A 27,946-nucleotide genomic window follows, 5' to 3' on the forward strand; every position below is an offset into this window, starting at 1 on the left:
TTCCATTTTTGGCTTGGAGCAAGTGAGTTGACTGCCATGCTTTGAAAAAGCCTTCATTGAATAGTTTAATACAGTGCTTTAATTGTGATACATACCAGTAATAGCGCCATAAATGATGGGAATCTGGGTCAGAAAAGGAAGTAAACCCATTATAGCTATTTCAGAGTTGTCTGTTACTTTTCATTTGCAGACTTTTTAAAGGCATTATTCCTATAGGTTGATTGATATTTGCAGATTTGTATATATATGTTTATGTGTATATGTGGAAATATGTGTAAGTGTATATGTTTAAGTGTATGTGTTAAGTGTTTATATATAAAAAGTGGCGCATGGGAGGTAGGCATTCAGGGCCTCATAATTAGAAAATATCAAAGAAGATATATGTTTATTACCTAGGACTTTATGTAAAATCAACAGTAGAGAGCACTTGAAATTGAAGCATATATTTTTTGGTCTTCTTTAGCAATTTAGACCTAATCATAGGTCTCCAGTAAATCTAAAAAATGCCTCTTAGGGCAACTAAAACTATACAAGTAGTACATGATAATGAGTCTTTACCATCCCTACCCCCTAGTCATCAACTTCCCCTTCAGAGAGATAATTTATTTTAGGTTTAGTCTTTATTCTCTCAAATCTTTTCCTTTTTTCTTTTTCTTTCTTTTTTTTTTTTTGAGACAGAGTCTGCCTCTGTCACTGAGGCTGGAGTGCAATGGCACGATCACGGCTTACTTTGTGGCCTTGAGCTCCTGGGCTCGAGTAATCCTCCAGCCTCAGCCTCCCAAGTAGCTAGGACTACAGGCATTTACTACCACAGCTGGCTAATTTTTTATTTTTAAGAGACAGAGTCACCCTGTGTTACCCAGGCCGGTCTTGAACTCCTGGGCTCAAGCAGTTCTCTGACCTTGGCCTCCCAAAGTGCTGGGATTACCGATTTTAGCCATTGTGCCTGGCCTCGTCCAGATCTTTTCTATGGGTTTACACACTTATAGTCGTAAACAAGAGTTTAAAGAGAAGATACCTTAAGAAAGTGAACGTTGGTTCAAAACAAAAACAAAAACAAAAACCCACCAGTATATATGAAAGCTATCACAGAGGAATAAAACATCCTTGTAGTACTTTTCATAATATATTCTTTATCTTAAAACATTAAATGTGACTCTTTTTAGAAATTTGTGGGGGAGAAAGTGCCTATAGGGCTTATTTTCCTGCTTTTCCTGGTAATTGCCTAATATCTTGGTGAGAAGTACTGACTCCAGAACAAACCAGTGGAGAACAATAGAACTCCTCTGAGAGTTACTAAGCAGCTTACTCTATGATTTGAAAAAAATGATTGTTACGTGACATTTCATCCATAAGAACAAGCCCATTTCTAGTTCTGGCACTGTATGACATGTTCTCTTTGAATCTCAGTTGGCATTAATGGCTGTGCTGGTAGTATTCATGTGTCCCTTGTGAGGCTTTGAACAATCTCCCATTACTTGCCTGTCAGAGCAGCTTTAATGCTTTGGTGGGAGTCATTTCCAAACCTAATTTTCTGTTCATATTGCAATTTAAAGAACGTTTAGATAAAAAAAGTGCCCAGGCTTCACAAAGAATTTCGATTTACATAAACGATTTGAACAAAAGCTTCAGAGAATATAAGTGAAAATATTAAAATTGAGGGCAGAGTTCAGGATGTTCTGGCATGTCATCAGTTGGGAAACAACCATGGCATAGTATAGAAAATTTCAGGAGTGAGACCTGGCTGCATACGAGAGAGCTCTATCACTGATTTCACTGGGACCTTGGGCAAACTGCCTCGTCTTCTTTGGAGTCGGTCACCTTATGTTTAAATTCAGGAAAAAAGAAGGGAAAAAAACTTCACTTTTGTAATAGTATAAAATGTTACAATGGAACTATGAAACTGATAGTTCTGCATATCTTAAAAGGCAGTTAGAAACTCAGAAGAAAATCTGATTCCCAAATAGACTCTTCAGATAGTTTTATTTTCATGATCATGTCTCTGTGGTTCCACCTTTCTGAAAACAGTCTTCAGTAACTTGAGAAATCAGTTCAGTTTCCATGCTCTTCAGTAGCAGCAGCATGAATGACACATGCCAAGAGACTAAATGGAATGAAACAGGCCTGTCTTTCAGAGAGATCATCTATTTCCTGCTGCTGGCCAGACAGGAAAGTCAGACTCCATTTTTCCCCTTTGTAAAGTTGACTTGAGCTGCGTGAAGCACTTGTTAGAACAGTCCAATTCAAGATAATTGTGCTTTATGACTACATTCAGAATCACATGTGTACCCAGTGTGTGTGTGTGTGTGTGTGTGTGTGTGTGTGTGTGTGAATGTGTGTGGGTGGGGTGTGTGTGTGTGTGTGAGTAGGTGAGTGGTGGGAGTGTGTGGGTGGTGGGGTGTGTGTGAGTAGGGGTGTGTGTGTGTGAATGTGTGTGGGTTGAGGGGGTGTGTGTGGGTGGGTGGGTGGGGATATGTGTGTGTGTGTGATTGAGAGACGAGGGAGACATAGACACACAGAGAGGGAGTACTTTGTTGCTATGTCTTTATGTTCTTTTTCAAGACGATTTCAAAGAAGATACATCCTGTTGAGGCTGCTAAGAGCTGAATAGAGTTATTAGTGAATTTTTTTTAAGCCTGTTATCAGTATACACTTTACTTCTAAACTGTTATTAAAATGTTAAAAATTATAGAATCTATATTTGGGCTGGGCAAAGTGGCTCCCTCTTGTAATCCCAGCACTTTGAGAGGCCAGGGCAGGCGATCACTTGAGGTCAGGAGTTCAAGACCAGCATGGCCAATGTGGTGAAATCTTGTCTCTACTAAAAATACGAAAATCAGCTGGGCATGGTGGTGAGTGCCTGTAGTCCCAGCTGCTCGGGAGGCTGACGCAGGAGAATCGCTTGAATCCGGGAGGCAGAGGCTGCAGTGAACTGAAATCACGCCACTGCACTCTAGCCTGGGCAACAGAGTGAGACTCCATCTCAAAAACAAAAACAAAGGAATTATGGAATCTATATTTGAAATCTTTTCATGGGTGCTATTTTTTTTTGAAGTATTCCTCCACATATTGACGTTAAAAGTAGACAAACTAACAATAATCCAAATCAGTAAAATTCTTTAACTGGTTGAACTGGGGCAAAGACAAATTCTTTTTTTTTTTTTTTTTTTTTTTTTTTTTTTTTTGAGACGGAGTCTCGCTCTGTCGCCCAGGCTGGAGTGCAGTGGCTGGTTCTCAGCTCACTGCAAGCTCCGCCTCCCGGGTTCCCGCCATTCTCCTGCCTCAGCCTCCCGAGTAGCTGGGACTACAGGCGCCCACCACCTCGACCGGCTAGTTTTTTGTATTTTTAGTAGAGACGGGGTTTCACCATGTTAGCCAGGATGGTCTCGATCTCCTGACCTCGTGATCCGCCCGTCTCGGCCTCCCAAAGTGCTGGGATTACAGGCTTGAGCCACCGCGCCCGGCAAGACAAATTCTTAGTGACAAAGAGTCTTGGTGTGATTGTTTTGTTGAGTCCATGATTAATTCGTTCAGTTAGTGACTTGACTCTCAGTCAAACCAGAATATAGCAAATGTAGTATAAAGAATAATTAATAGTAGTAAAGCGTTCTGAAACAAATAATTCTGATTCGATGGTGTTAACTTTTGTGAGGTTTTTTGTTGTTGTTGTATGTTTATATAGTGTCCAGTAGTCTCTTTGGTATGTGTGAATTAATTTTATGCCTTGAAAATCTGTACCTTCAAAAAGGAACTCAATTTTTTTTTGTTATTCTCTTTCTGGAGAAAAAAGGAACTCAATTTAAAAGATAAGGCCTACATACCTAGTACTTTTTTCTTCATTGGGCAAGTCGACTTGTTACAGATAGGTCATCTTCAAGAGCCAGCTCTAGTGTCCTATAGCTATGCTGCACTCGTTTCATACCGAGCAGCTGGAACTAAGTCACCAGCCCAGCTTCCTCCAGCTGTTGCAAGTGTACTGAATTATATTTTAATAGAAATTAAGCCACTCAAGTCTCTGAAAACATTAGCTCCTATAGGATTCCTCCTTTTCATTCCTTTCTTTTCCTTTCGGTTTTGTTTTTATTTCCTTTTCTTCATCTAGAAAGAAAATGGAAAACAACAGAATAATTTATTTCATCTGAAAGACTACCATGACAAGTGTGGGTAAAAATAATAAACCCCAAAACACGAGAATATTTGCACCCTGTTGCAAGGCATGAGTTCTGTGCACTTTGCTCTTGATGTCACGAAAGGGAAATATTTGAATGAGTTTTAATCAAGTGTTGAATATTTACTGAAGGCCTTTTTGGAAGTAAATCAAAGATGTCTTGAAATTTTTAGCCATTACCTATCGGCTCAGTTTCATTTATCTCAAACTGCAATTCTTACAGTGTTACGTTTCTGTGAAACATCTGTAAAATGAGCCTTTGTGGGTCAAACAGAACACCCGAGGCCTGAGAGTGCCAGGTGAGAACTGCAGGTTGAAGAATCTTAGATTCTGTTTGGTTGATATATAGCTTGTGAGTGAATCAGATTACTATTTAGAACTTGTCCATTTATTTGAAGTCTACTAACACGTTTGGAGGCACTAAAGTTTCTTCTCAAATTCTTCACTTGGAATCAGGACCTGCCATGGTTGTCTGCCACCTCAACAGTGAATCCTAGAAAATAGTTTTATTGCTTTATTTATTAAAAAAAAAAATACACGTGTATATATATGTATATATAGCCTTTCAACTGAAACAAGATAGACTATTCACTAATCACAAATATCAATGGAAAATTGGTAATCATATGCCCTTTTAAACTTTCCTTGGTTGCATATACAACTCTAAATTAATCAGACTTTGTTTATTACCAATCAATAATGCTAGGTAACCATTTATGAACCATCAGCTCTGTTAAAATTAAAACTGCCAATCTTATTTCCTGCATAATGCTTTGTTAATGTGATACTAAAAGTGGTAATGACTTTCATTTGCATACTTTTAGTTCACTTTCACGGGCCTTATTTGATTTAATCTTTATAGACAAAGCAGATCTTATAAAAGAGGAAATCTAGACCCAAAGAGGTTGTAATTTACTTAGTCATGAAGCTGGTAAGTGGCAGAGCTTTTCTATTTGGGACTTCAAGCCAGTCCTTTTTATTCAGCCTTGGTTCTTCTTTCTCTGATATGCTAACCTTCTCCCTCTCCCAATAAATATTTTTATTTGGGAGCCGGGTACAGTGGCGTGCTCCCTAGTCCCAGCTACTCGCAGCTGAGGATCACTTGAGCCCAGGAGTTTGAGGACAGCCTGGGCAACATAGCAAGCGAGGGAGACCCCTATCTCTGAAAAAAGTTGAATAAAAATTTAAAAAAATTAAGAATCTTTTTGTTTAGAGAGCTTAAAAACTTTCATAATTAATTATAGAAGTAATAGGTGTTATTTATTTTATCCCACATACCCTACCCGACCTCTACCCTCTTTGGGTTTTTGTTTTTTTTTTTAAAGCATTGAGTCAGTGCTGCAAAAGAAATAGCACTCGAATATAAAATTTTCTTTTTAATTCTTAGCAAGGCAAGTTACTTATATGGAAGGGTGCACTCTTACAGATGGAGCAATGGTGAGCGCACACTTGGACGAGGGAGGGGAAGGGGTTCTTATCCCTGATGCACGTGGCCCCTGCTGCTGTGTCGTTTCCCCTATTGGCTAGGGTTAGACCGCACAGGCTAAACTAATTCTGATTGGCTAATTTAAAGAGAGTGACCGGGTGAGTGGTTTGGCCGGAAACGTGGTTGTGACGGAGCAGGTAATCGGAATGAGTCAGGGTGGAGCAGATAATCGAAAATGGTTGCTTTACTAGGAAGTTAAGTTTGAAAGTAGAAGGGGAAGCATTGAACATACTGACATATTGATTCTTTGAAAAGAAATTTAGAACTCATATCTAACAAGACCTTTTCCCCCTTTATCTAATCTACCCTGTTCTTAAAAAAACTACTTGTGAAAAACAGACTTATATTATTAACTTACACTTACGCATTGAATTGACTGTTCATTGGATATGTTTTATGACTTTGGAGTGAGAAAGTCGTTTTCCAGGTAATCACAATTTATATATGACAAGATTAAAAAACAGTCTTTTTTTTTTTTGAGATGGAGTCTCGCTCTTTTTTATTGCCCAGGCTGGAATGCAATGGCGCGATCTCAGCTCACTGCAACCTCTGCTTCCCGGGTTTAAGCGATTCTCCTGCCTTAGCCTCCCAAGTAGCTGGGATTACAGGCATGCGCCACCATGCCCGGCTAATTTTGTATTTTTAGTAGAGATGGGGTTTCACCATGTTGGCGAGGCTGGTCTTGAACTCCTGACCTCGGATGATCTGCCCACCTTGGCCTCCCAAAATGTTGAGATTACAGGCATGAGCCACTGTGCCTGGTCTACAGTCATCTCTTGGTATCCATGGGGGATTGGATCAAGGACCCCTGGTGGATACTGAAATCCATAGATGCTCAAGTTTCTTATGTAAAATGGAATAGTATTTGCATATTAACCTACAAATAGCCTCCCATATACTTTAAATCATCTCTAGGTTATAATACCTAATACAGGGTAAATGCTATGTAAGTTGTCATTACACTGTGTTTAGGGAATAATGACAAGAAAAAGTCTGTACATGTTCAGTACAACTGCAACCACCGGCCTCCCCCTGCCCCGCCGCCCTTTTTTTTGAGACAGAGTCTCATTCTGTCACCCAGGCTGGAGTACAGTGTGTGATCATGGCTCATCTCAACCTCGATCTCCTGGGCTCAAGCAATCCTCTCACTTCAGCCTCCCAAGTAGCATGTGCCATCACGCCTGGCTAATTTTTGTATTTTTTGTAGAGACAGGAGATCTGGCTATCGATCTGTCTGCCTGCCTACCTCTCTATAAAATATTCTTTTTTTTTTTTTTTTTTTTGAGATGGAGTCTTACTCTGTCACCCCAGACTGTAGTGCAGTGGCGTGATCTTGGTTCACTGCAACCTCTGCCTCCCGGGTTCAAGCGATTCTCCTGCCTTAGCCTCCCAAGTAGCTGGGACTACAGGTGCCCACCACCACGACTGGTTAATTTTTTTTAATTTTTAGTAGAGACAGGGTTTCACCATGTTGGCCAGGCTGGTCTCAAATTCCCAACCTCAAGTGATCTGCATGCCTCAGCCTCCCAAAGTGTTTGGATTACAGACGTGAGCCACCGCGCCTGGCCTTTTAAAAAATATTTTTGATCCTCAGTTGATTGATTCCATAGATGCTGAACCCATGAATAAGGAAGGCTAACTTGTTTCATTTTGTGAAAAACTTTACCTTGTCAGACTAAAGAATGTTCAGTGAAGGGATCAGAGTTGAAAATCAAATCAGATTTTGACTTTTAAAAGTCTTCTTTTGGAGGTTAGGTTCTTATAGAAGTTGATAGAAAATATGTCTTATTTTTCTTTGTTTAGGAAGCAAGATAGACTCTAGAACTTGGACTTTGAGTTAAAAGTTTTTGAATTAATGAGATAATTAAATAAATCTTTGTATCTTTGGTTGGAATGTAGTCATAGAAACCTGAGGTTTTCTAACCTAAATTGAAAGATGGAGCCAGAGAGAGAATATGAATAAATGAATAAGACCAAGGGAAATTGATAGATTATAAACTGGTTATAGGTTTTTGATTCCACTGTATCTTGAAATTTCTGATGATGAAGTATTTCACTTTCATGATATATTTAAATATATTCTTTTCTTTTCCTTTTTTTTTTTTTTTTTGAGACAGAGTCTTGCTCTGTCTCCCAGGCTGGAGTGCAGTGGTGCGATCTCAGCTCACTGTAACCTCCGCCTTCCAGCAATTCTCCTGCCTTAGCCTCCCAAGTAGCTGGGACTACAGGCATGCCCCACTATGTCCAGCTAATTTTTATATTTTTAGTAGAGACGGGGTTTCATGTTGCCCAGGTTGGTCTTGAACTCTGATCTCAGGTGATCCACCCGCCTCGACCTTGCAAAGTGCTGGGATTACAGGGATGAGCCACCATGTCCAGCCAATATTCTTTATTTTATTCAAATTCTGTGCACTTATGGTCAGGAAGGAAGGAAGAAGGAAGGCAGGCAGGCTAACTTAATAACCAGATAAACAACTCTGGGCTATAATAGGAGGGAGAAACATTCTTTAAAACAATGTGCTGTTGTATTACTTTTCTTGAAGTACACATTTTTATAAGTTTGCTTTTTTAATTATGAAAGTTTTCAGACATGCATAAGAATAGAACAGACTTCTCCGTAAACCCAATTCAGTTATCAAGATCTTGCCACATTTGCTTTGTCCCTTTTTTCTTATTTTCTTTGCTGAAATGTTTTAAAGTAAGTGCTAGACATCATGTCATTTCACCCCTACTTACTTCAGTGTATGTCTTCAAACAATGTGGACATTTTCTTCCCTAACCACAATGCTTTTATCTCCTGAAGTTCCTAGTATACAATTTGGGATTTCCCTGGTTATCTCTAAAACATCTTTTTATTTTTGGTTGGTTTGTTCAAGTCAATATCCAAGCAATTTCTGCTTTTTATGTTTGATTGTGATATCTCTTAAGTTTTTCTTAATCTGTAACAGTCCCCCACCTGTGTCTGGTAAAAATGCCATTCAGCTGAAAGGTAGATTGTCCCAAATCCAGAATTTAGCAATTGCTTCCGTGTGGTATCATTTAACTTTGTCCTCTCTTTCTCCGCCTCCCTGCATTTCCTGTAAATAATCTCAAGACCCCTTTGTACTCTTAAATTATTGAAGGCCTCAAACAGCTTTCAGTTATGTGGGTTATATATACTGATTTTACTATATTAGAAATTAAAGCCGAGAAATTAGCCTGGGCAATATGGTGAGATCCTTATCACTACAAAAAATTTTAAAAAATTAGCTGGGCTTGGTGATGTGTGCCTCTGGTCCCAGCTACTTGGGAGGCTGAGGTAAGAGAATCGCTTGAGCCCAGGAAGTCAAGGCTGCAGTGAGCCATGATTGTGCCACTGCACTCCTGCTTTGGTGACTGGTCTCAAAAAAAAAAAAAAACCCTGAGAAATTTTAATAATATTTATTTACTAATTCATTTAAATATACAACAATAATGAACCTACTACTTATTATAAAACATTTTTAATGTAAAACAGCTGTATTTCCCAAAACAAAAAATAGTGAGAAGAGTGGCATTCTTTTACATTTTTGCACATCTTAGAAGAGATTTCTTGTGTCTGCTTCTGCATTCATTACCTTGTGATATCTTATACCAAGTAGCCAAGTAAATTTGGAAAACTTTACTTATATGTGCATGAGAGGAGAATGAGAGTGAAGAAGACAAATGATGCCTTAGTGTTATAAGAAGAGTTCTGACATCATGGATCACCTGATGAAAGGATCTCCTGGCTTACAATTTCAGAAACAGCTGCCCCAGAGGCTGCTTTCTTTCGTTTGTTGTTGTTGTTATTGTTATTATTGTTGTTGTTTTGAGACAGGGTCTCATTCTGTTGCCCAGACTGAAATGCAGTGATGTGATCACCATTCACTGCAGCCTCGACTGCCTGGGCTCAGCCTCAGCTACAGGCACATGCCACCACACACAGCTAATTAAAAAAATTTTTTCATAGAGATAGGGTCTCACTATGTTGTCCAGGCTGGTCTTGCTCGAACTCCTGGACTCAAGCAATCCTCCTGTCTTTGCCTCTCAAAGTGCTAAGGTTACAGGTATGAGCCACTGCTCCCAGCCTGCCCCAGAGGCTTGATTAGATTGAGTCAACTTTTTTGGTAAGAATACTTCATGATGCTATATTATATACTTCATATTTTGTCATTAGGAAACACACCATATCTGGTCATCTCATTTTTTGATCCTAAGATTCATTGGTGGGTTTGGGTGAGCCATTTTGCTTTTTTAATAAGATAGTACAAACATTTCTTGCTGTTAGTAGTTGTCAGCATAACAGTTTCACCATCTTTATCAGTGTGTTGTGGTATTTTCAATTTTTCCTAATAAACAGGAGGAAGGTATCTTATTGTTTACTTTTAAATTCCCTTTATAGTTGTGCTATTTTACATTTTTCTATGTGTTCACTTGTTTTATCTGTCTCTTATCAATTTCTTTTGACCCATACCTATTTGATGTTTTTGATGACCTTTGAAATGAATTTGGACAAAATCCTTAGGTAATGTAGATTTTAAGCTTTTCTCACTCACTATAATACTTTGTCCATTCTTTGTTGCTTTTTACCTTTCATTATGCCATCTTTTATATATTGAAGTAATTTTGATATTAGACAGTCTAATCTGGTGATCCTTTTCCTTGTTAAGCCTGGACTTCAATGAATAATGGGAAAGAAATAGCGCCAGAATTTGGAATCTTACAAAGGTGAAGATGACTGCAGGAATCAGCTGCTTTTCTCCTTTATTTTGCCAAAAGGAAAAAGAAAAAAGGGCCCAAGGAAGTCATGAGTTACCCATCTTTACACAATTAGTTGGGGCCAGAGTTGAAACCAGAGACTCACTCTCCAAAATCTTTTTTTCCTCCTCATTCTGTCCCTGTCTCTAATGAGTGCCTTAATTAATTTGGAATGAGAATGATGGATTTTGTATTTTGGTTAAAAAAATCAAATAATTTTCTTACCATAAATTATATATTTTGTGGAGCTTTGCTTCTTATTAGAATACTATTACAGCTATTATACCTAGTGGAAAAGTACTTTCCCTTCCCCTTCCCTTCCCCTTTCCTTTTCTTTCTTTCGAGACAGAGTCTTGCTCTGTCACCAGGTTGGAGTGCAGTGGCGCGATCTTGGCTCATTGCAATCTCCGCCTCCCAGGTTCAAGTGATTCTTCTGCCTCAGCCTCCCGAGTAGCTGGAACTACAGGCACACGGCACCGTACCCAGCTAATTTTTATATTTTTAGCAGAGACGGAGTTTCACCTTGTTGGCCATGATAGTCTCGATTTCTTGACCTCGTGATCTGCCTCCCTCGGCCTCCCAAAGTGCTGGGATTACAGGTGTGAGCCACCGCACCCGGTCGAAAAATACCATTTCTTTTTTTTTTTTAGATGGAGTCTCGCTCTGTCACCCAGGCTGGAGTGCTGTGGCAAGATTTCTGCTCACTGCAACCTCTGCCTCCGGGGTTCAAGTGATTCTCCTGCCTCAGCCTCCTGAGTAACTGGGATTACAGGCGCATGCCACCACACCCGGTTAATTTTTGTATTTTTAGTAGAGACGGGGTTTCACCATATTGGTCAGACTGGTCTCAAACTTCTGACATCGTGATCCTCCTGCCTTGGCCTCCCAAAGTGCTGGGATTACAGGCATGAGCCACCATGCCTGGGTGAAAAATATCATTTCTTATTCAGTTTTATATACTTTAAAATTTAGAACCACTTTGATCTCTTTTCCTCTCCTCCTCTCCCCTCCTCTTTTCAGACAGGGTTTCGCTCTGTCACCTAGGCTGGAGTGCAGTGACACATTCTCAGCTCACTGCAATCTCTGCCTCCTGAGTTCAAGTTCTTCTTCTGCCTCAGCCTCCCGAGTAGCTGGGACTACAGGCGCACGCCACCATGCCTGGCTAATTTTTTGTATTTGTAGTAGATATGAGGGTTTCACCATGCTGGCCAGGCTGGTCTCAAACTTCGGACCTCAGGTGTTCCACCTGCCTCTACCTCCCAAAGGGCTGGGATTACAGACATGAGCCAGCACGCCTGGACAATTCATTTATTTTCTTTTTTCTTTTTTCTTTTTTTTTTTTTGAGACGGAGTCTCGCTCTGTCACTGGGGCTGGAGTGCAGTGGCCGGATCTCAGCTCACTGCAAGCTCCGCCTCCTAGGTTCCCGCCATTCTCCTGCCTCAGCCTCCTGAGTAGCTGGGACTACAGGCGCCCGCCACCTCGCCCGGCTAGATTTTTGTATTTTTTGGTAGAGACGGGGTTTCACCATGTTAGCCAGGATGGTCTCGATCTCCTGACCTCGTGATCCGCCCGTCTCGGCCTCCCAAAGTGCTGGGATTACAGGCTTGAGCCACCGCGCCCGGCCAATTTATTTATTTTCTTTTTGAGATAGGGTCTCTCTGTCACCCAGGCTGTAGTGCAGTGGTGCAATCATGGCTCACTCCAGCTTCAACTTCCCAGGCTCAAGTGATCCTCCCACCTCAGCCTCCCTGGTAGCTGGGACTGTAGGCATGCACTACCATGCCTGGCTAATTTTTTATATTTTGTAGAGACAGGATCTCACCGTGTTGCCCAGGCTGGGTCTCAAACTTCTGGGCTCAAGCAATCTCACACCTCAGCCTCCCGTAGTGCTACAATTACAGATGCAAGCCACCATGCCTGGCCAACTTTGAGAATTTAAAGTATTACTGGTGTTTTAGAGTAAAAAATGATCTGATTTTGACCAATATTTTGCCCAACAGGAAGCCTGCAGACCTGCAGAACTTGGCTCCCGGGACCCACCCACCATTTATAACTTTCAACAGTGAAGTCAAAACGGATGTAAATAAGATTGAGGAATTTCTTGAAGAAGTCTTATGCCCTCCCAAGTGAGTATCAAAGAAAATATGTATGAAAATATTGTCACTTCTTTGAAGCTTGGGTTATTTGTCTGTAGAGATCTTTCTCACAGCATTAATTTGGAATGACTAGGACTCTCTTCTATGTTTCTTATAATTAATGTTACACAGATATAAGAATTGGCTTCCAGCTAGGCCAATAAGCCATACTAAGAAAGGTGGTGATTTGTCTAAGCTGTAGAGTACATGGTCAAAACAGATTTGGGATGTGTGTGATAGGTCAGGAAAGACTGGTTATTTGTGGGCAATAGGTCTCAAACTGAGAGAGAAGTTGAAACAGGAGAAGGAGTGGGGAAAGACACATTTCAACTGAACCTAGTAAGAATCATCTTAGCAGGAGTGTGGCACAGACTGCTATGAGATTTGATTTCAGTTCATTTTAAAATTAGCTTTCTAAAGCTATAATCCAAGGAAATTTTCGGCTTTTCAGACCGTGTCCCTAGGATTCAGAGTTTTTATTTACTTATTTTTTTGAGGTGTTCCAGATCTCTAGGTCCTGGATGTACTGTAATGATAGTTACCTAAATTGCAAATATGCAGCTTTGCATCATACTATAATCTTGGCATAGATTCAAAGCATTATTTGTTTCTTTTAGGCGTTTCCAGTTTCATTATCCTGAAAATTGACATGTTTTGTTTCTACTGACCCAAACCTTTCTTACTGGTTAACTTGACTCTTGCCCTCCATGTCCAGATATATTTTCCAGGAATGGGATTATTGAGACAGAGGGTTCTAAAATAATTGTAGGCATACCCTGAAGGGTATGGTTCCAGACCATTGCAGGTTACGTTCCAGACCACTGTGATAAAATGAATATTGGAATAAAATGGGTCACATGAAATTTTTGGTTTCCCAGTGCATGTAAAAATTATATTTATAGTAGTATACTGTAGTGTTTTAAGTGTGCAATAATAGCATTATGTCTGAAAATATTGCATATACCTTAATTTAAAAATACTTCTTTGCTAGGCTGGGTGCGGTGGCTCATGCGTGTAATCTCAGCACTTTGGGAGGCCGAGGCAGGTGAATCACCTGATGTTGGGGGTTCGAGACCAGCCTGACCAACATGGAGAAACCCCATCTCTACTAAAAATACAAAATTAGCCGGGCATGGTAGCACATGCCTATAATCCCAGCTACTCAGGAGGCTGAGGCAGGAGAATCGCTTGAACTCGCGAGGTGGAGGTTGTAGTGAGCCGAGATTGTGCCACTGAATTCCAGCCTGGGTGATAAAAGCAAAACTCCGTTTCAAAAAAAAAAAAAAAATCATTGTTGACAAATGCTAATGGTTATCTGAGCCTTCAGCAAGTCACTCTTTTTGCCAGTGAGGGTCTTGCCTTGATGTTGCTGGCCACTGACTGATCAGAATGGTGGTTGCTGGTTGGGGTGGCTGTGGCAATTTCTTAAAGTAGACAACAATGAATTTTTCTACGTTGATGGACTCTTCCTTTCATGAAAGATTTCTGTATAGTATGCAGTACTGTTTGATAGCATTTAAAAATTTTTAAATAAATATTCTTTGCCTGAGGCTAATCTCAAGAGGTCCTGAGAACATGCGCCCCTGTTTGATAGTGTTTTACCCACAGTAGAACCTTTTTCAAAATTAGAATCCATCTTCTGAAACCCTCCTGCTGTTTGAACAACTAAGTTGATGTAATATTCTAAATTCCTTGTTGTCATTTCATCAATGTTCTTAGCATCTTCACTAGGCATAGATTCTATCTCAAGAGACCATTTTCTTTGCTCATTCATAAGAAGCAACTCCTCATCCTTTCAAATTTTATTATAAAGGTAGAACAATTCGATTACATTTTCAGCCTCCACTTCTGATTCTAGTTCTCTTGCTATTTTCAACACATATGTAGTTCCTCCCTCCACTGACATCTTGAACCTGTGAATGTCATCCATGAGGGTTAGAATCCACTTCCTCCAAACTCCTGTTAATGTTGCTATTTTGACCTCCTCCCATGAATCATGACTATTCGTTTTTTTTTGGACGGAGTTTTTGTTCTTATCGCCCAGGCTGGAGTGCAGTGGTGCGATCTTGGCTCACCACAACCTCCGCCTCCCAGGTTCAAGCGATTCTTCTGCCTCAGCCTCCCGAGTAGCTGGGATTACAGGTGCCTGCCGCCACACCCAGCTAATTTCTTTGTAATTTTTAGTAGAGATGGGGTTTTGCCATTTTGGCCAGGCTGGTGTTGAACTCCTGGCCTCAGGTGATCCGCCTATCTTGGCCTCTCAAAGTGCTGGGATTACAGGTGTGAGCCACCAGGCCCGGCCGAATGTTCTTAATTGCATCTAGAATGGTAAATCCTTTCCAGGTCAGTTTGCTTTGCTCAGATCCATCAGAGGAATCACTTTCTATGGCCTTTTGAAATGTGTTTATTAAATAATGAGACTTGAAAGTCAAAATTACTCCTTAATTTATGGACTGCAGAATAGATGCTGTGTTAGCAGGCATGAAAACAACTATGATCTCCTTGTATATCGCTATCAGAGTTCTGGGGTGACTAGTGCATTGTCAGTGAGTGGTAATATTTAGAAAGGAATCTTTTTTTCCTGGGCAGTGGCTCTCAACAGTGGGCTTAAAATATTTAGTAAACCACACTGTGAACAGAGGGATGCGCCATTATCCAGGTTTTTTTTTTTTTTTTTTTTTTTTCCATTTATAGAGCATGTGCAGAGTAGCTTCAGTATAATTCTTAAGGGTTCTGCAGATTTTGGAATGGAAGATGAGCATGGGTTTCCACCTAATGTCAGCAGCTGCATTAGACTCTAACAGAGTCAGCCTGTCCTTTGAAGATTTGAAACCAGACATTGAGTTTTCCTCTGTAGCTATGAAAATCATAGATGACATCTTCTATCAATAGAAGGTTTTGTCTGCATTAAAAATCTGTTTAGTGTAGCCACCTTCATCAATGATCTACCTAGAAGATCAGTTCTAGGTAGATCATTGATCATTTATTTCTACTTTCCCAGAAGTCCTAACCTTCCTTTCATCCCTAGTAAAGTATCTCCAGACCAACATTAAGAAAACCATATCTTGATTTTTTCCTCCAGGCCATGCATATAATTAGAATGCCAATAAATCAAAGCTAGGATATTTGTGAATATAAATTGAAGCTTTATATCTCTTAATAGAGTACTATTATGAACATGCGTTCAACTTAGTGGAAATAACTTTTTTTTTGAGACAGGGTTTCGCTCTTGTTGCTCAGGCTTTAGTGCAATAGTGCAATCTTGGCTCACTGCAACCTCTGTCTCTCAGGTTCAAGAGATTCTCCTGCCTCAGCCTCCTAGGTAGCTGGAATTACAGGCGTCCACCACCACGCCCAGCTGAGTTTTTGTAATTTTAGTAAAGACGGGATTTCACCATTTGGCCAGGCTGGTCTTGAACTCCTGACCTCAGGTGATTAACCCGCCTCGGCCTCCCAGAGTGCTGGGATTGCAGGCATGAGCCACCGTGCCTGGCCATACTTTTTTTTTTTGAGACGGAGTCTCACTCTGTCGCCCAGGCTGGAGTATAGTGGCACAATCTCGGCTCACTGCAACCTCCGCCTCCTGGGTTCAGGTGATTCTCCTGCCTCAGTCTCTCGAGTAGCTGGGATTACAGGCACCTGCCACCACGCCCGGCTAATTTTTTTTTGTAGTTTTAGTAGAGACGGGGTTTCACCTTATTGGCCAAGCTGCTTTTAAACTCCTTACCTTGTGACCTGCCCACCTCGGCCTCCCAGAGTGCTGGGATTACAGGCATGAGCCACCACGCCCAGCCATACTTTTTTTTTTTTAAAGGAAAAAAAAGACAATGTGTTGTACTGTCACTCAGGGGCTGGAGTGCAGTAGTGCTGTCTTGGCTCACTGCAGCCTTGAACTCCTAGGCTCCTGTGTAGGATGATCCTCCTGCCTCAGCCTTCCAAATAGGTGGGACCACAGGCATGCACCACTATGACCCACTTCTAGATCCCTTTTTGGTCTGGTTTTTTTTTTTTTTTTCTTTTTTTTTTGAGACATGGTCTTGCTCTGTTGCCCAGGCTGGAGTGCAGTGGTACGATTATGGCTCACTGCCCCCCGCCTTGACCTCCTAGGCTTGAGCAATTCCCCTGAGGAGCTGGGAGTACAGGTGTGTGCCACCATGCCCAGCTAAGTTTTTAAAAATTTTTGTAGAGATGGGGTCTTGCTGTGTTACCCAGGTTGGTCTCAAACTCATGGGCTCAATCAATCCTCCTGCCTCAGTCTCCCAAATTGCTGGGATTACAGAGGTAAGCTGTCATGCCTGGCCCCTTTTTAATCTTAAAAGTGTCAGCTCTGAGATAAGTTCCATATTTGCCAACTTGCTCTCAGACACTAATTGAAAATGATCTTCCTCTTGTGTCACTGTAGATCATTGTATCAACATTAAATTATAAATGGAGAAGCAAGCAGTTTGAATTATTATTCATTCTCTATGAAGGGAACTTTTGTTTTAAAGTATTGTCTGAAGTGCTTATTATATGAATTCTTCCAAGTATTTTTAAGTTTTTAAAATTAGTGTGCTGATAACATATGTATGACTTTAGTTAAATGGACATTTCCTCATATTCTCTTATATCCTTCAACAACAACAACAATGAAGACTTTTTGGCTGGGCGTGGTGGCTCATGCCTGTAATCCCAGCACTTTGGGAGACCACAGCGGGTGGATGGCTTGAGCTCAGGAGTTCAAGACCAGCCTGGGCAACATGATGAAACCCAGTCTCTACAAAAAATACAAAAATTAGCTGGGTGTGGTGGCACATACCTGTAGTCCCAGGTACTGGGGAGCCTGAGGTGGGAGGATTGCTTGGGCCTGGGAGGCAGAGGTTGCAGTGAGCTGAGATCATGCCACTGCATTCCAGCCTGTGCGATACAGCAAGACCCTGTCTTAAAAAAAAAAAAAAGAATTTTCATTATTCCTTCTCATTTCCCTCTGAGGGAAAGTGACATTAAGAGAAATAGTAGAGTTAATATGGAATATTCTGGATTCTTAGCATTTAATGCCTTGTAAGACATTATAGCTTTAAATTGGACCTTGAAAATAAACATTTTCATATTGCTTTTTTATATAAAAATTCCAGCCTCATTATATTTGAGCATATTCATAGAAACACTGTAACCAGAGATGGTCTTTTTCATTCAGTTTAAATACATGGGAATCTTTGTGTTATAAATGTTCACAACGTGCCGAATCCCCTGTAGGGGTAAAAATTTTTACTACTTCTTTTTTTTTGTTTTGTTTTGTTTTGTTTTTGTTTAGAGACAGGGTCTCGCTCCTTGTCCTGTCAACCCAGACTGGAATGCAGTGGTGTAATCTTACCTTACGGTAGCCTCCACCTCCCAGGCTCATAATCTTCCTCCCTCAGCCTCTTGAGTAGCTGGGACTACAGGTGCACATCATCAAGCCCAGCTAATGTTTGTATTTTTTTGTAGAGAGTCAGATCACTTTCAATTGGTGTCTGAGAACAGGGTCTAGCCATGTTACCCAAGCTGTGGCCTTGAACTCCTGGGCTCAAGCCATCTGCCTGCCTCAGCCTCCCAAAGTGCTGGGATTACGAGCATGAGCCACCGTGCCTGACCAAGGATTGTTTTTGATGCTGCTTATCCCTCTGCTGTTATTAATAACACTCAAGTGCTAATTATGCATCATACATTGTGCTTTGTGGGTTATTTTGTGGATTATCTCTGTTAATCCTCACAAAGACTTTGTGAAGAACCTGAAGATGTAATCCAAATAATTTGTCCAAGGTTTCACAGTTAATGGTAGCAGAGCAGGGATACTTTTGAAGCCACATCGATATAACTTCAGAAATCTGTGTTTTATCTGTTCTCTGCTTTCTGCTTCTCATTTTATTGGGTTTGGCTTTTGTGAAAGAGGGAAAATGTTAAGTCTTTAATTGGGATTGTGCTTTAATGAGTACAAAATTGAAAGCTAGCTCAAGTTTAGAGGAAAGGTAGGAGAGAAATCAAAGATAGTTTACTTGACTGTGAGCAAGTGGGACCAAAGGTAGTTATTAAACTTAATTTAATGAATTCTTTTTTTGTTGTTGTTTTTTGTTTTTTTGGAGACAGAACCTTGCTGTGTTGCCCAGGCTGGAGTGCAGTGGTGCCTTCTTGGCTCACTGCAACCTCTGCCTCCCAGGTTGAAGCGATTCTCATGCCTCATCCTTCCGAGTAGCTGGGATTACAGGTGTGCACCACCATGCCCGGCTAATTTTTGTATTTTTAGTAGAGACGGAGTTTCACAATGTTGGCCAGGCTGGTTTGAAACTCCTGACTTCAAGTGATCCGACCACCTTGGCCTCCCAAAGTGCTGGGATTATAGGTGTGAGCCACAGTGCCCACCCTTACTTAATTCAGTAAATTCTTTGAAAAAGGAGGTGAATCTTAATTCTTCTGATGAATTTTTATTCATTTGTATGCATTGAAACAGCATGTTTGAAGTAGGAATGCCTTCTTTTTAGTGGGTTCTATGGACCCAGAATGTGAAATGCTAATTAATTAGCATAATTTTCATCATGCAGAGTTGTTTCTAGGGGATGAGTGGGAGGAGGAAGGGTTTCTGGGATCACAAGCTGCATTTATTTTCCTTTCCTCTGTTGTGCTATATTGTTCTAGGGTGCACCCAGGGACCATTCTGTCTCACTGCCTTTTCCTTTCAGAACAAGGAGGTCGCAGGTCTTTATTGCTAGTCTTCTTCAGGCTCTGCTTGTAAGACTTTGTTTCTAAATAGGATGAGGAGAAAAGGGAGAAGAATTGTGCAAGCTGGTAGACTGGAATCTAGCATTTCTAATTACATGTTTTTGGCATGTGATGTACTGAGAACTGAGTGGTTTTTTGTGAACACTTCCTGATTTAATCATGACAAATATAAATATAGGCAATTGTCTACTCTAGAGTTGCTTAACATTGAGAGGCTAATGAAAAGCTCAAATTAAATAACTTTTACTGGTGTATGTAACTATAGGTTTTAAAGTGAACTTTCTCTTCTTGTCCCGGGGAAAGTATTTTTGTGTATATTTTTTAGTTCTTGCTTGAATGAATAAACCACCTTGCTAAAAAACTTTGAAACTTGGATTTTTAACTGAAACAGCCTACTTAGCTAACTTACTGATAAAAGAACAAAATAGGAGGAAGGTAGATAAATTTGGAGGGGCATGCTATAAAATGTTATTAAGCCTTTTTAAAAAATGAGACATACAGGCTGGGCACGGTGGATCATGAGGTCAGCAGTTTGAGACCAGCCTGACCAACATGGTGAAACCCTGTCTGTACTAAAAATACAAAAAATATTAGCTGGACGTGGTGGCGGGTGCCTGTAATCCCAGCGACTTGGGAAGCTTAGGAGAATCGCTTGAAACTGGAAGGAGGAGGTTGCAGTGAGCTGAGATTGCACCACTGTACTCTAGCTTGGGCAATATGAGCAAAACTCTGTCTCAAAAAAAAAAAAAAAGAGAGAGAGAGAGACGTACAAAAAAGGAATTTACAAGGCTAATCAGCCTTCATTTTTACATTTATACCAGAAAGGAGAAAATGCCTGAGATCTTTCCTAAAAGCATAGAAACATTCTTAGCTAGTCTACCCTTTTTTTTTTTTTTTCTGAGACAAAGTCTCACACTGTCACCCGGGCGGGTATGCAATGGGGCAATCTTGGCTCACTGCAGCCTCTACCTCCTGAGTTCAAGCAATTCTTCTGCCTCAGCCTCCCGAGTGACTGGGACTACAGGTATATGCCACCACGCCCGGCTAATTTTTGTACTTTTAGTAGAGACGGGGTTTCACTCTGTTGGCCAGGCTGGTCTCAAACTCCTGACCTTGTGATCCGCCCACCTCGGCCTCCCAAAATGCTGGGATTACAGGCGTGAGCCACTGCGCCCAGCCAGCTAGTCTACTATTGAAAGTCTGTGATGTAAGCAGAATTAAGGACTAATGTGAAAGTCTAAATACCCTGGGTGCTCATGTCTATTCTGTCATTGACACTTAGTCTTTTATTACTTGCCTTTTTCCAGATGTTAAAATGAGTTCTCACAATAATTGAAAACCATTGCTTGATCAAGCTATTTGCTAAAGCTAATAATAATGCATAAATTACAATGTAAAGTTTGGGGAAGATGGAAAAAAGTTGATTTTGAACCTACTGGTTTAGAATTTGATTTATCTTTTAGAGAAAATCGTATCTATAATAGAAACAAACAAACAAACAAAAACACTAGACCTGGGGACAGGAGATTTCAGTTTTAGTTTGTCAATACTTTTTTTTTGAGACGGAGTCTTGCTTTGTCGCCCGGGCTGAGTGCAGTGGCGCGATCTCTGCTCATTGCAACCTCTGCTTCCTGGTCTCAGGCAATTCTTCTGCCTCAGACTCCCAAGAAGCTGGGATTACAGGTGCCCGCCACCATGCCTGGCTAATTTTTGTATTTTTAGTAGAGACAGGGTTTCGCCATGTTGGCCAGGCTGGTCTTGAGCTCCTGACCTCAATTGATCCACCCGCCTTGGCCTCCCAAAGTGCTGGGATTACCGGCGTGAGTCACCGTGCCTGGCCTAGTTTGTCAATACTTTTAATTAGCTGAGTGATTTGGGGGCCAAGTGTGTAAACTTTCTGGAACATAATTTCCTTTTAGGTTAAATGAGAGATCTGAGGTGAACATTCTCTTATAGCTATACTATTCTGTGCATTAAATTAATAGTACAGGCTGGGTGCAGTGACTCAGGCCTATAATCCCAGCACTTTGGGGGGCTGAGGCAGGAGGATCACTTGAGCCCAGGAGTTCAACACTAGCCTGGGCAACATGGTGAAACCGCATCTCTACAAAAAATACAAAAAGCTAGCCAAGTGTGGTGGCACATGCCTGTAGTCCCAGCTACTCAGGAGGCCAAGGTGGGAGGATTGCTTGAGTCCAGGAGGTTAAGGCTGCTCCTGCCACTGCACTCCACCCTGGGTGACAGAGGGAGACCCTATCTATCTCTCTCTCTCTCTCTCTCTCTCTCACACACACACACACACACACACACACACACACGTACAAAATTAGTAATTCATCTCAGAGGGACAACAAGGCATGTTGTAAGAATTACACTGTATATATGAATGATGAATATATAAATGATCTGTAATTCAAGCCTGCCTTTTCCTGCAAATTATTTTGAGAACTGTGAGGCTTACTTCATTAGTGCAAATAGGTACAGCTAAATAGTGGTTGGGGAAAAGGAGAATTTGGGCAACTTGGCTACAGGAAGACATAGATGTATTGAAAAGGCACTATGTTCACTGCACTGTTTTTTGTTTGAAATGAGTCAGTGATGGTCCTGTATTACAAGCAGTACAAACATTTAAACTGGAGGTTTGTTTTTATAGTCAGAGGAAATCCAGGGATGGTTGGTCTGTGATTAACTGTTTCTGCTCAGGCAGAAACAAAGAAAATGGAGAGGGTAAAGGGTTCTGTAGTTGGGGATGTGCGGTTAATGTATGTCTAGATAGATATAGATATCTAAATTCAGGTGAAACTCACTGTAATTTTTTATAGAAAAACTATGTAAATAATTGTGTTTATAAGATAAATCTTTAAGCTTAAAAAATGAGAGCTATCTAGAGACTAGGTAGACCTATTACAAAGAAAGATATCTTGAGCATATAGGTGTTCATAGATATTTTACATCTTCCTTGCCAATATAGTACTCTGCCCAATGCTTAGAAGATACATCTCTTCCTGGATCCAAAATAGTAAACGGAAGATACATGAATGTAAGAGCTGAAACACAACTTGCAACTGAACTAAATTTTGAAAACTATATCCCCTTCGTTTTTAAAGAAAGCTAGCAAGACAATCTGTCCAAATAAATGAATTGAAATAATTAGTACACTGTAAGGTTTTTTCTAAAGTCTTATTGCTCCCAAGTCCATTTTCTAGTGACGTTTTGCAGGACCTTCAAGCTGATTAATCTTCCCTAATATGGGGCTAAGAATCTGAATTCTTCTAGTCCTGACTCCTGGGGCTGACATGAGTCCTGCTAAGGGGAAGATGAATAATTGAGCTTTTTCATATATTTTCCAGTTTGAAGAAGAAATATACACAGAGTATGTGTGTTTTGAATCTAAACATGTGAAAAATGTATTTGTGTGCGTGTTTTAGAAAGCTGGTGTATTATGTCTGTTCTAAAAGTAGAAAAATGGGACAACACAGTAGAACACTTGTCAGCGTGCTTTCTGACATCTTAGTTTTTTGTTGTTCAGTGCTACCCTCATAAGTATTCTAGGGAATGTGTAATATAAGGGAGGTTTTGGGAAATCCCAGGTGTAGGTTTTAAGCGGTTGATCCGCCTCCTACTGTTTTTGTGCTTAACCTGCTATGGATGATCATGATGCTTGACCAGCCTAGGCGCTTTTCCTGCCTTTGGGGTTCTCTGGCTGGTTTAGTGCAGCGCATACTAAGGATCTGGTTGGCACTGCTGTTTGAGAAGGCGCGTGAGCTGTGCCATCTGGTGACTACTGAGCACTTGAAATGTGACTAGTGCAACTGAGGAAGTGAAGTTTTAATTTTATTTGTGATTAATTAAATCCATATTCAAATAGGTACATGACACTAGTGGCTACTGTATTGGACAATGAAGATAGAGAATATTTCCATCATCACAGAAAGTTCTCTTGGACAGCACTGCTCTAGCAATCTCATTCCAAGACTCCCGTTGGCCTGGCACAAATCTCTGAACAAGTCAACTGTTTCCCCAGCATTCTAATTTATCAGATGGAGGTGGAGTGCACATGCCCTGTGGTTGCCAAGAATATTAATATGTGAACAAAAACATCAGAGCTTTGTCTCCTAAGGAAAAAACACTTTTTAAAAATACCATAGAAAACAAATGATGGTATTTCTTATAGTAATAACTATTAAAAGACGTCTAGTAACTGCTAGCACGGTGGTTTGAGAGAACTTATGCTAATTCATATTTGAAGGCTCTATAATCCATATCACTTTTTCTGTTTAGGTACTTAAAGCTTTCACCAAAACACCCAGAATCAAATACTGCTGGAATGGACATCTTTGCCAAATTCTCTGCATTTATCAAGAATTCAAGGCCAGAGGCTAATGAAGGTAAAAAACAAAAAATTGAATTAACACTGCAAAAAAAAAAAAAACCCCAAACAACAACAAGCTGTTATTATGACAGTGATTATAAATGAATACTTTAGAGTCCAGCCATTCCCGTAAGTAATAAAAACTGTCTTTCAGGGTTGGTCAGAAATTGGATGATAAACTGGAATAAGTCCCTATGTTGCAGTTTTTCCATGTTTCTAGCTAGTAGCACAGTATATAGTTAAGTGTGTGATAAAATGCTTCTTGAATGAAGTTGATCTCGTACTATTTTGAGAAGTTACTGTGAGGGGAGCTAGGCAAAGAATTAATGGTGCATCAGAAACAGTGGATTGTGTGGTTGTGGTGGTTTAGCATAGATTGGTCGAGCTTAATTTAAATTAAAACTAAATGTTTATTGTTGAGTGCCTGCAGCCTAAAGTCAGTCTGAGGATTTTGTTGTTGTTGTTGTTTTTGCTAATTACCCTTAAAGAGCAATTTTTGGAGTTGCTCTAAGAGGGTCATTAGACATACTATCCTTCCAAATTTATCCGCATCTTCAAGCTGGAATTTCATTTTCAAGTCATGTTTTCATGGTGAGAATTGTTTAGGTAGTACAGATATAATTTTCTTTTATTTATTAAAGGACACTATTTTTATTATCTTATTTACCAAATGGATATATAGTGTAGGGAGGTCTCTTTGCAAGAGGTTCCATTCAATGAACCTTGTCTTAACTACAGCATTCAGTAATTTCGTTTTCTCTTCTCTTCGGGATGTTAAGCATAGTTCTTCTCTTCTGGGGAAAACTGTGTAGCACACATTAGTGTTTATTTGAAAGTAACCCAATAACCAAAAATGCTAGCTCCTAAAAATATTTACCATAGTTTCAGATAGTTTCCTAGCTTGAGTGGGGTTCTTTTGAGAAGTTTATGTCAGCAAAGGAACAAGAATACCAAAGGGGAAAATATCAGTGCTAGTTAAACAAGAATAAATATCTTATAAAAAAGTGAAATACTTCCTAATTTCCTTATGTTATTTCAGCAGGCAAATTCCCAAGCTATTCAGGCTATTTTTTTATTACTAAATTTTAAAATTGCAGCACTTTATAATAATAGTATTGAATTCCAATGTTTTTTGCTCTTGATTTTTGGAATAATACTGCCTGAAATGTTTTTCTACAGTGAAGGGAAAAATGTTAGTGCTCAGGTCTGGCTTGTATCTATTAATAATGTATTGCAGTAGCTGCCATGGTTTGGAAGCAATTTTCTTTAGTAATTGGCTTTTTTTCCCCCCTTACTAATGTTTCTGTCTAAGCAATTTATACATTAAGTAAGTGGTTACGTTGGAGCCCCTCCTTTCCACAGACAGTGTCTTTTCTGTTCTGCCCTTCCTTCATGCAAGCTAACTGTTCTTTTCATAAAATTACCCTTTTATACCCAGATGTTCCTGCTGCATACTTCTTGGAACAATCTTAGTTATGTTTGTATTTTTCCGTGTGGTTTTTTGGGAATTGGAGTTTGGTTAAATTTCTTCTGACACTTGGTGGGGAGGAGAAAGGAATAAAATGTGTTTGCTTCTGCTTTGAGGGATGAGGATGGGGCGGGGTGGGGGGGGAATAAAAAGGTTAGAAAGTGACTCATTTAAGTATAACTTTGTATTCTATTTTTTCCCTATCAATTTGTTACTATCTTAAGTAGCCACCTACTCTTCCTGTCCTCAGAATGCTGTAACCAATAAGAACAAACAACATAATATAATACATGGTACATAATCTAGAAGGCTTTATATTGAATTACCTACTGGAAAATAAAAGTTCCAGTTGCCAAGCAACTTCTCTCCACAGGGACCTGTTGAGGCCATGATACTTTAGAAAACAATATTTCAGATCACTTTGGAACTTAATGGGCCCTCCTTATGTATGTTTGCTGCAGGTCTCACATCTGTTTAGTGCAATCAAAAGGCTTTAGTAATCCTAGGAAATTAGTGATTCAGCTTTTTATTTCTCCCAACCCCCAACAAAATGCTGACAATTCACACAGAGATGGATTTGTCATTTTACATGGTGTAAATCAGAGTAGACAAGTCTGATTAGTTTTACCACCTATTAAATATTTTCAAAATCCAATATGTTTAGACAATTTTAAACCTTTTAGGATTTAATTCTAAGTCAGGGATTTGATGCCTGAATGCTACAGTTTTGGGCTAGTGAAACTGAAATAGAAGGACCAGTGGTTAGGTCGGAGTACAAAGTAAACAAGTAAAATGTAAAGAATAAAGGGAGACACTGATGATAGATAACACATATATAATTGTTTTGGTAACATGTTCAAGTCGATTGGGAGTAAAAGTTTATGTAACCATTTAGGCATTCAAAGAGAAGTTCATGGGTAATTTCTTTTGTGGGATGTATTAAGTATGACCTGTCCCCAGATCGCCTACATTTTTTTAAGTTCTGTGATGGTATTAATTTATGTAATTGGCCAAGGTCCCAACTGTAACTAGTCATTGGTATTTATAATACTCATAAGAGAGAAGTGAACTTAGTGTTGTTGAATGTACTCTGAGGCATATTTCATGATGTCCAAATTCCTATTTTTAGATGGAGGCAAGGAATCTAGAGGTCCTGATTAGTTCCTTTTTATTCAGGATCCTTCTCCTCCCTTCTCCTCTCCCCACAACTCCTGCCTTTCTCTCTGGAAAAGTGTTGTAAGTCAGAGGATGGTTGTGCATTATTGTAGCAGTAAGCCTGCACTGTATATTAAATTATCTTTAAATACCCATTACCTCTTTCTGTTTTCCATTGATGTGTAACTTAGCCTTAAAACTTGTTTGTATAAGGTTACCCTTTATTAAGACTGTGGTAGGTAGCTTGAAAATACAGTTTTATCCATGTCGGTGCTTATAATTTTTAGTCTTTGTTGTAGTCATTGTAAATTATCTTGTTTTTCAATAACAGAAATGCTCTTATTACATTTAATGTTTTCTGCCTTGAATTTTGCTCATTCAAATCATGTAACAACAGAGAATACATACTTGCTGAAAAAGTTAAAATGGTATAGAAATAAATTTAATAAAACTTAATTGCCCCTCTTTAATCGTATTACATGACCTCTTCAACAATTTAGTGTCCTTTTTTTCTATGTAATTTTGCAAACATTTCTGTAAATATGTATTATGTACATACATTATGCGGTTACTATATCAAAATATAGATCTACCTCTATTTTTAGAAATTCTGCTTTGTATTTTATAATATGGATTTTCATTTAGCCATTTCCATGTTGATAGACATCTAGATTGTCTCAAGTTTTTTTTTTTTCCTTCACTATAATAAACAGTACTGCTGGTTAATGTCCTTGAGCTAGATTCCAAATAGTTCAAGAAGTTTGTGCATTCTCTATTTTGCCAAATTGTTCTCCAAAAGTCTATACCAGTTTATATTCCCACAAACATGAAAGTATTCATTTCCCTACACTTTGGACCCTGGTGTGTGTTAATCTTTCTAATTTTACTGTGTTCTCTTAGACAAAAAAGGGTGTTTTGACTTTCATAATTAATTTTAAACTGATTGTGTTGCTCTGTTGCACTTAATAATGTTTTGAGAGCTTTTGAAATAGCTTCTTAGAGATACCAGCATTACTACATCAGGGGTATTGGAGAATAATAGTGCTACTATCTACCGACAGGAAGCTACTTTGTGATGGTTTGCTACTGCTTTCTAGTGGTTACTTTTGGTATTTTCTTTATCTTTACATACTCCTTTGTGATTAGTCTTGAAAACTGTATTGTGTTTATTGAATGGTGCTATTTAGTACTTTTTTGATAGCTCTGTTTGTATTTGTTTTATTGGTCATACCTTATGTTGATAAATATAATTGTATCAAAGTAATTCATCATTCTTTGTTTTCATTAATATACCTTTGTTATGACATTCTTAACTATGAAAAATTACTAACACTCTAATCAGGTATAGCAATTCGACTTCATCAAAAGTGCTTTGCTAAGTCCAAAATTATAGAAAAAACAGTCATTGTAATGTTATGCTAGACTTTTAAAAATGTATTTAAATGAGACAAGGTTTCGTCACATTTCCCAGGCTGGTCTTGACCCCCTCGACTCAAGCAGTCCACCCAGCTTGGCCTCCCAAAGTGCTGAGATTACAGGCATGAACAACTGTGCCTTGCACTGAGGAATACTATGTGTTATAAACCCTGTAAATTTAGGATATTTTATTTATATATATATAATTCAGGAAAAACATTAATTTAGGGCAGGTCCAAGGTTAAACATTTG

The 27,946-nt window shown here is 39.5% G+C and overlaps 1 protein-coding gene across 1 annotated transcript in view; it reads left to right on the forward strand.

Annotated features, from left to right (window-relative positions):
* Nucleotides 1–27,946, forward strand: part of CLIC4 (chloride intracellular channel 4) — a 97,765-nt gene that overhangs the window by 59,777 nt on the left and 10,042 nt on the right. Inside the window, exons 4-5 of the mRNA XM_010355719.2 lie at nucleotides 12,414–12,539; nucleotides 23,565–23,671. Of these exons, the coding sequence (XP_010354021.1) occupies nucleotides 12,414–12,539; nucleotides 23,565–23,671 (233 nt within the window). The remainder of the gene's footprint in view (nucleotides 1–12,413; nucleotides 12,540–23,564; nucleotides 23,672–27,946) is intronic.

Source organism: Rhinopithecus roxellana, chromosome 12 (genome assembly GCF_007565055.1).
Source record: "Rhinopithecus roxellana isolate Shanxi Qingling chromosome 12, ASM756505v1, whole genome shotgun sequence".
Taxonomy (NCBI): domain Eukaryota; kingdom Metazoa; phylum Chordata; class Mammalia; order Primates; family Cercopithecidae; genus Rhinopithecus; species Rhinopithecus roxellana.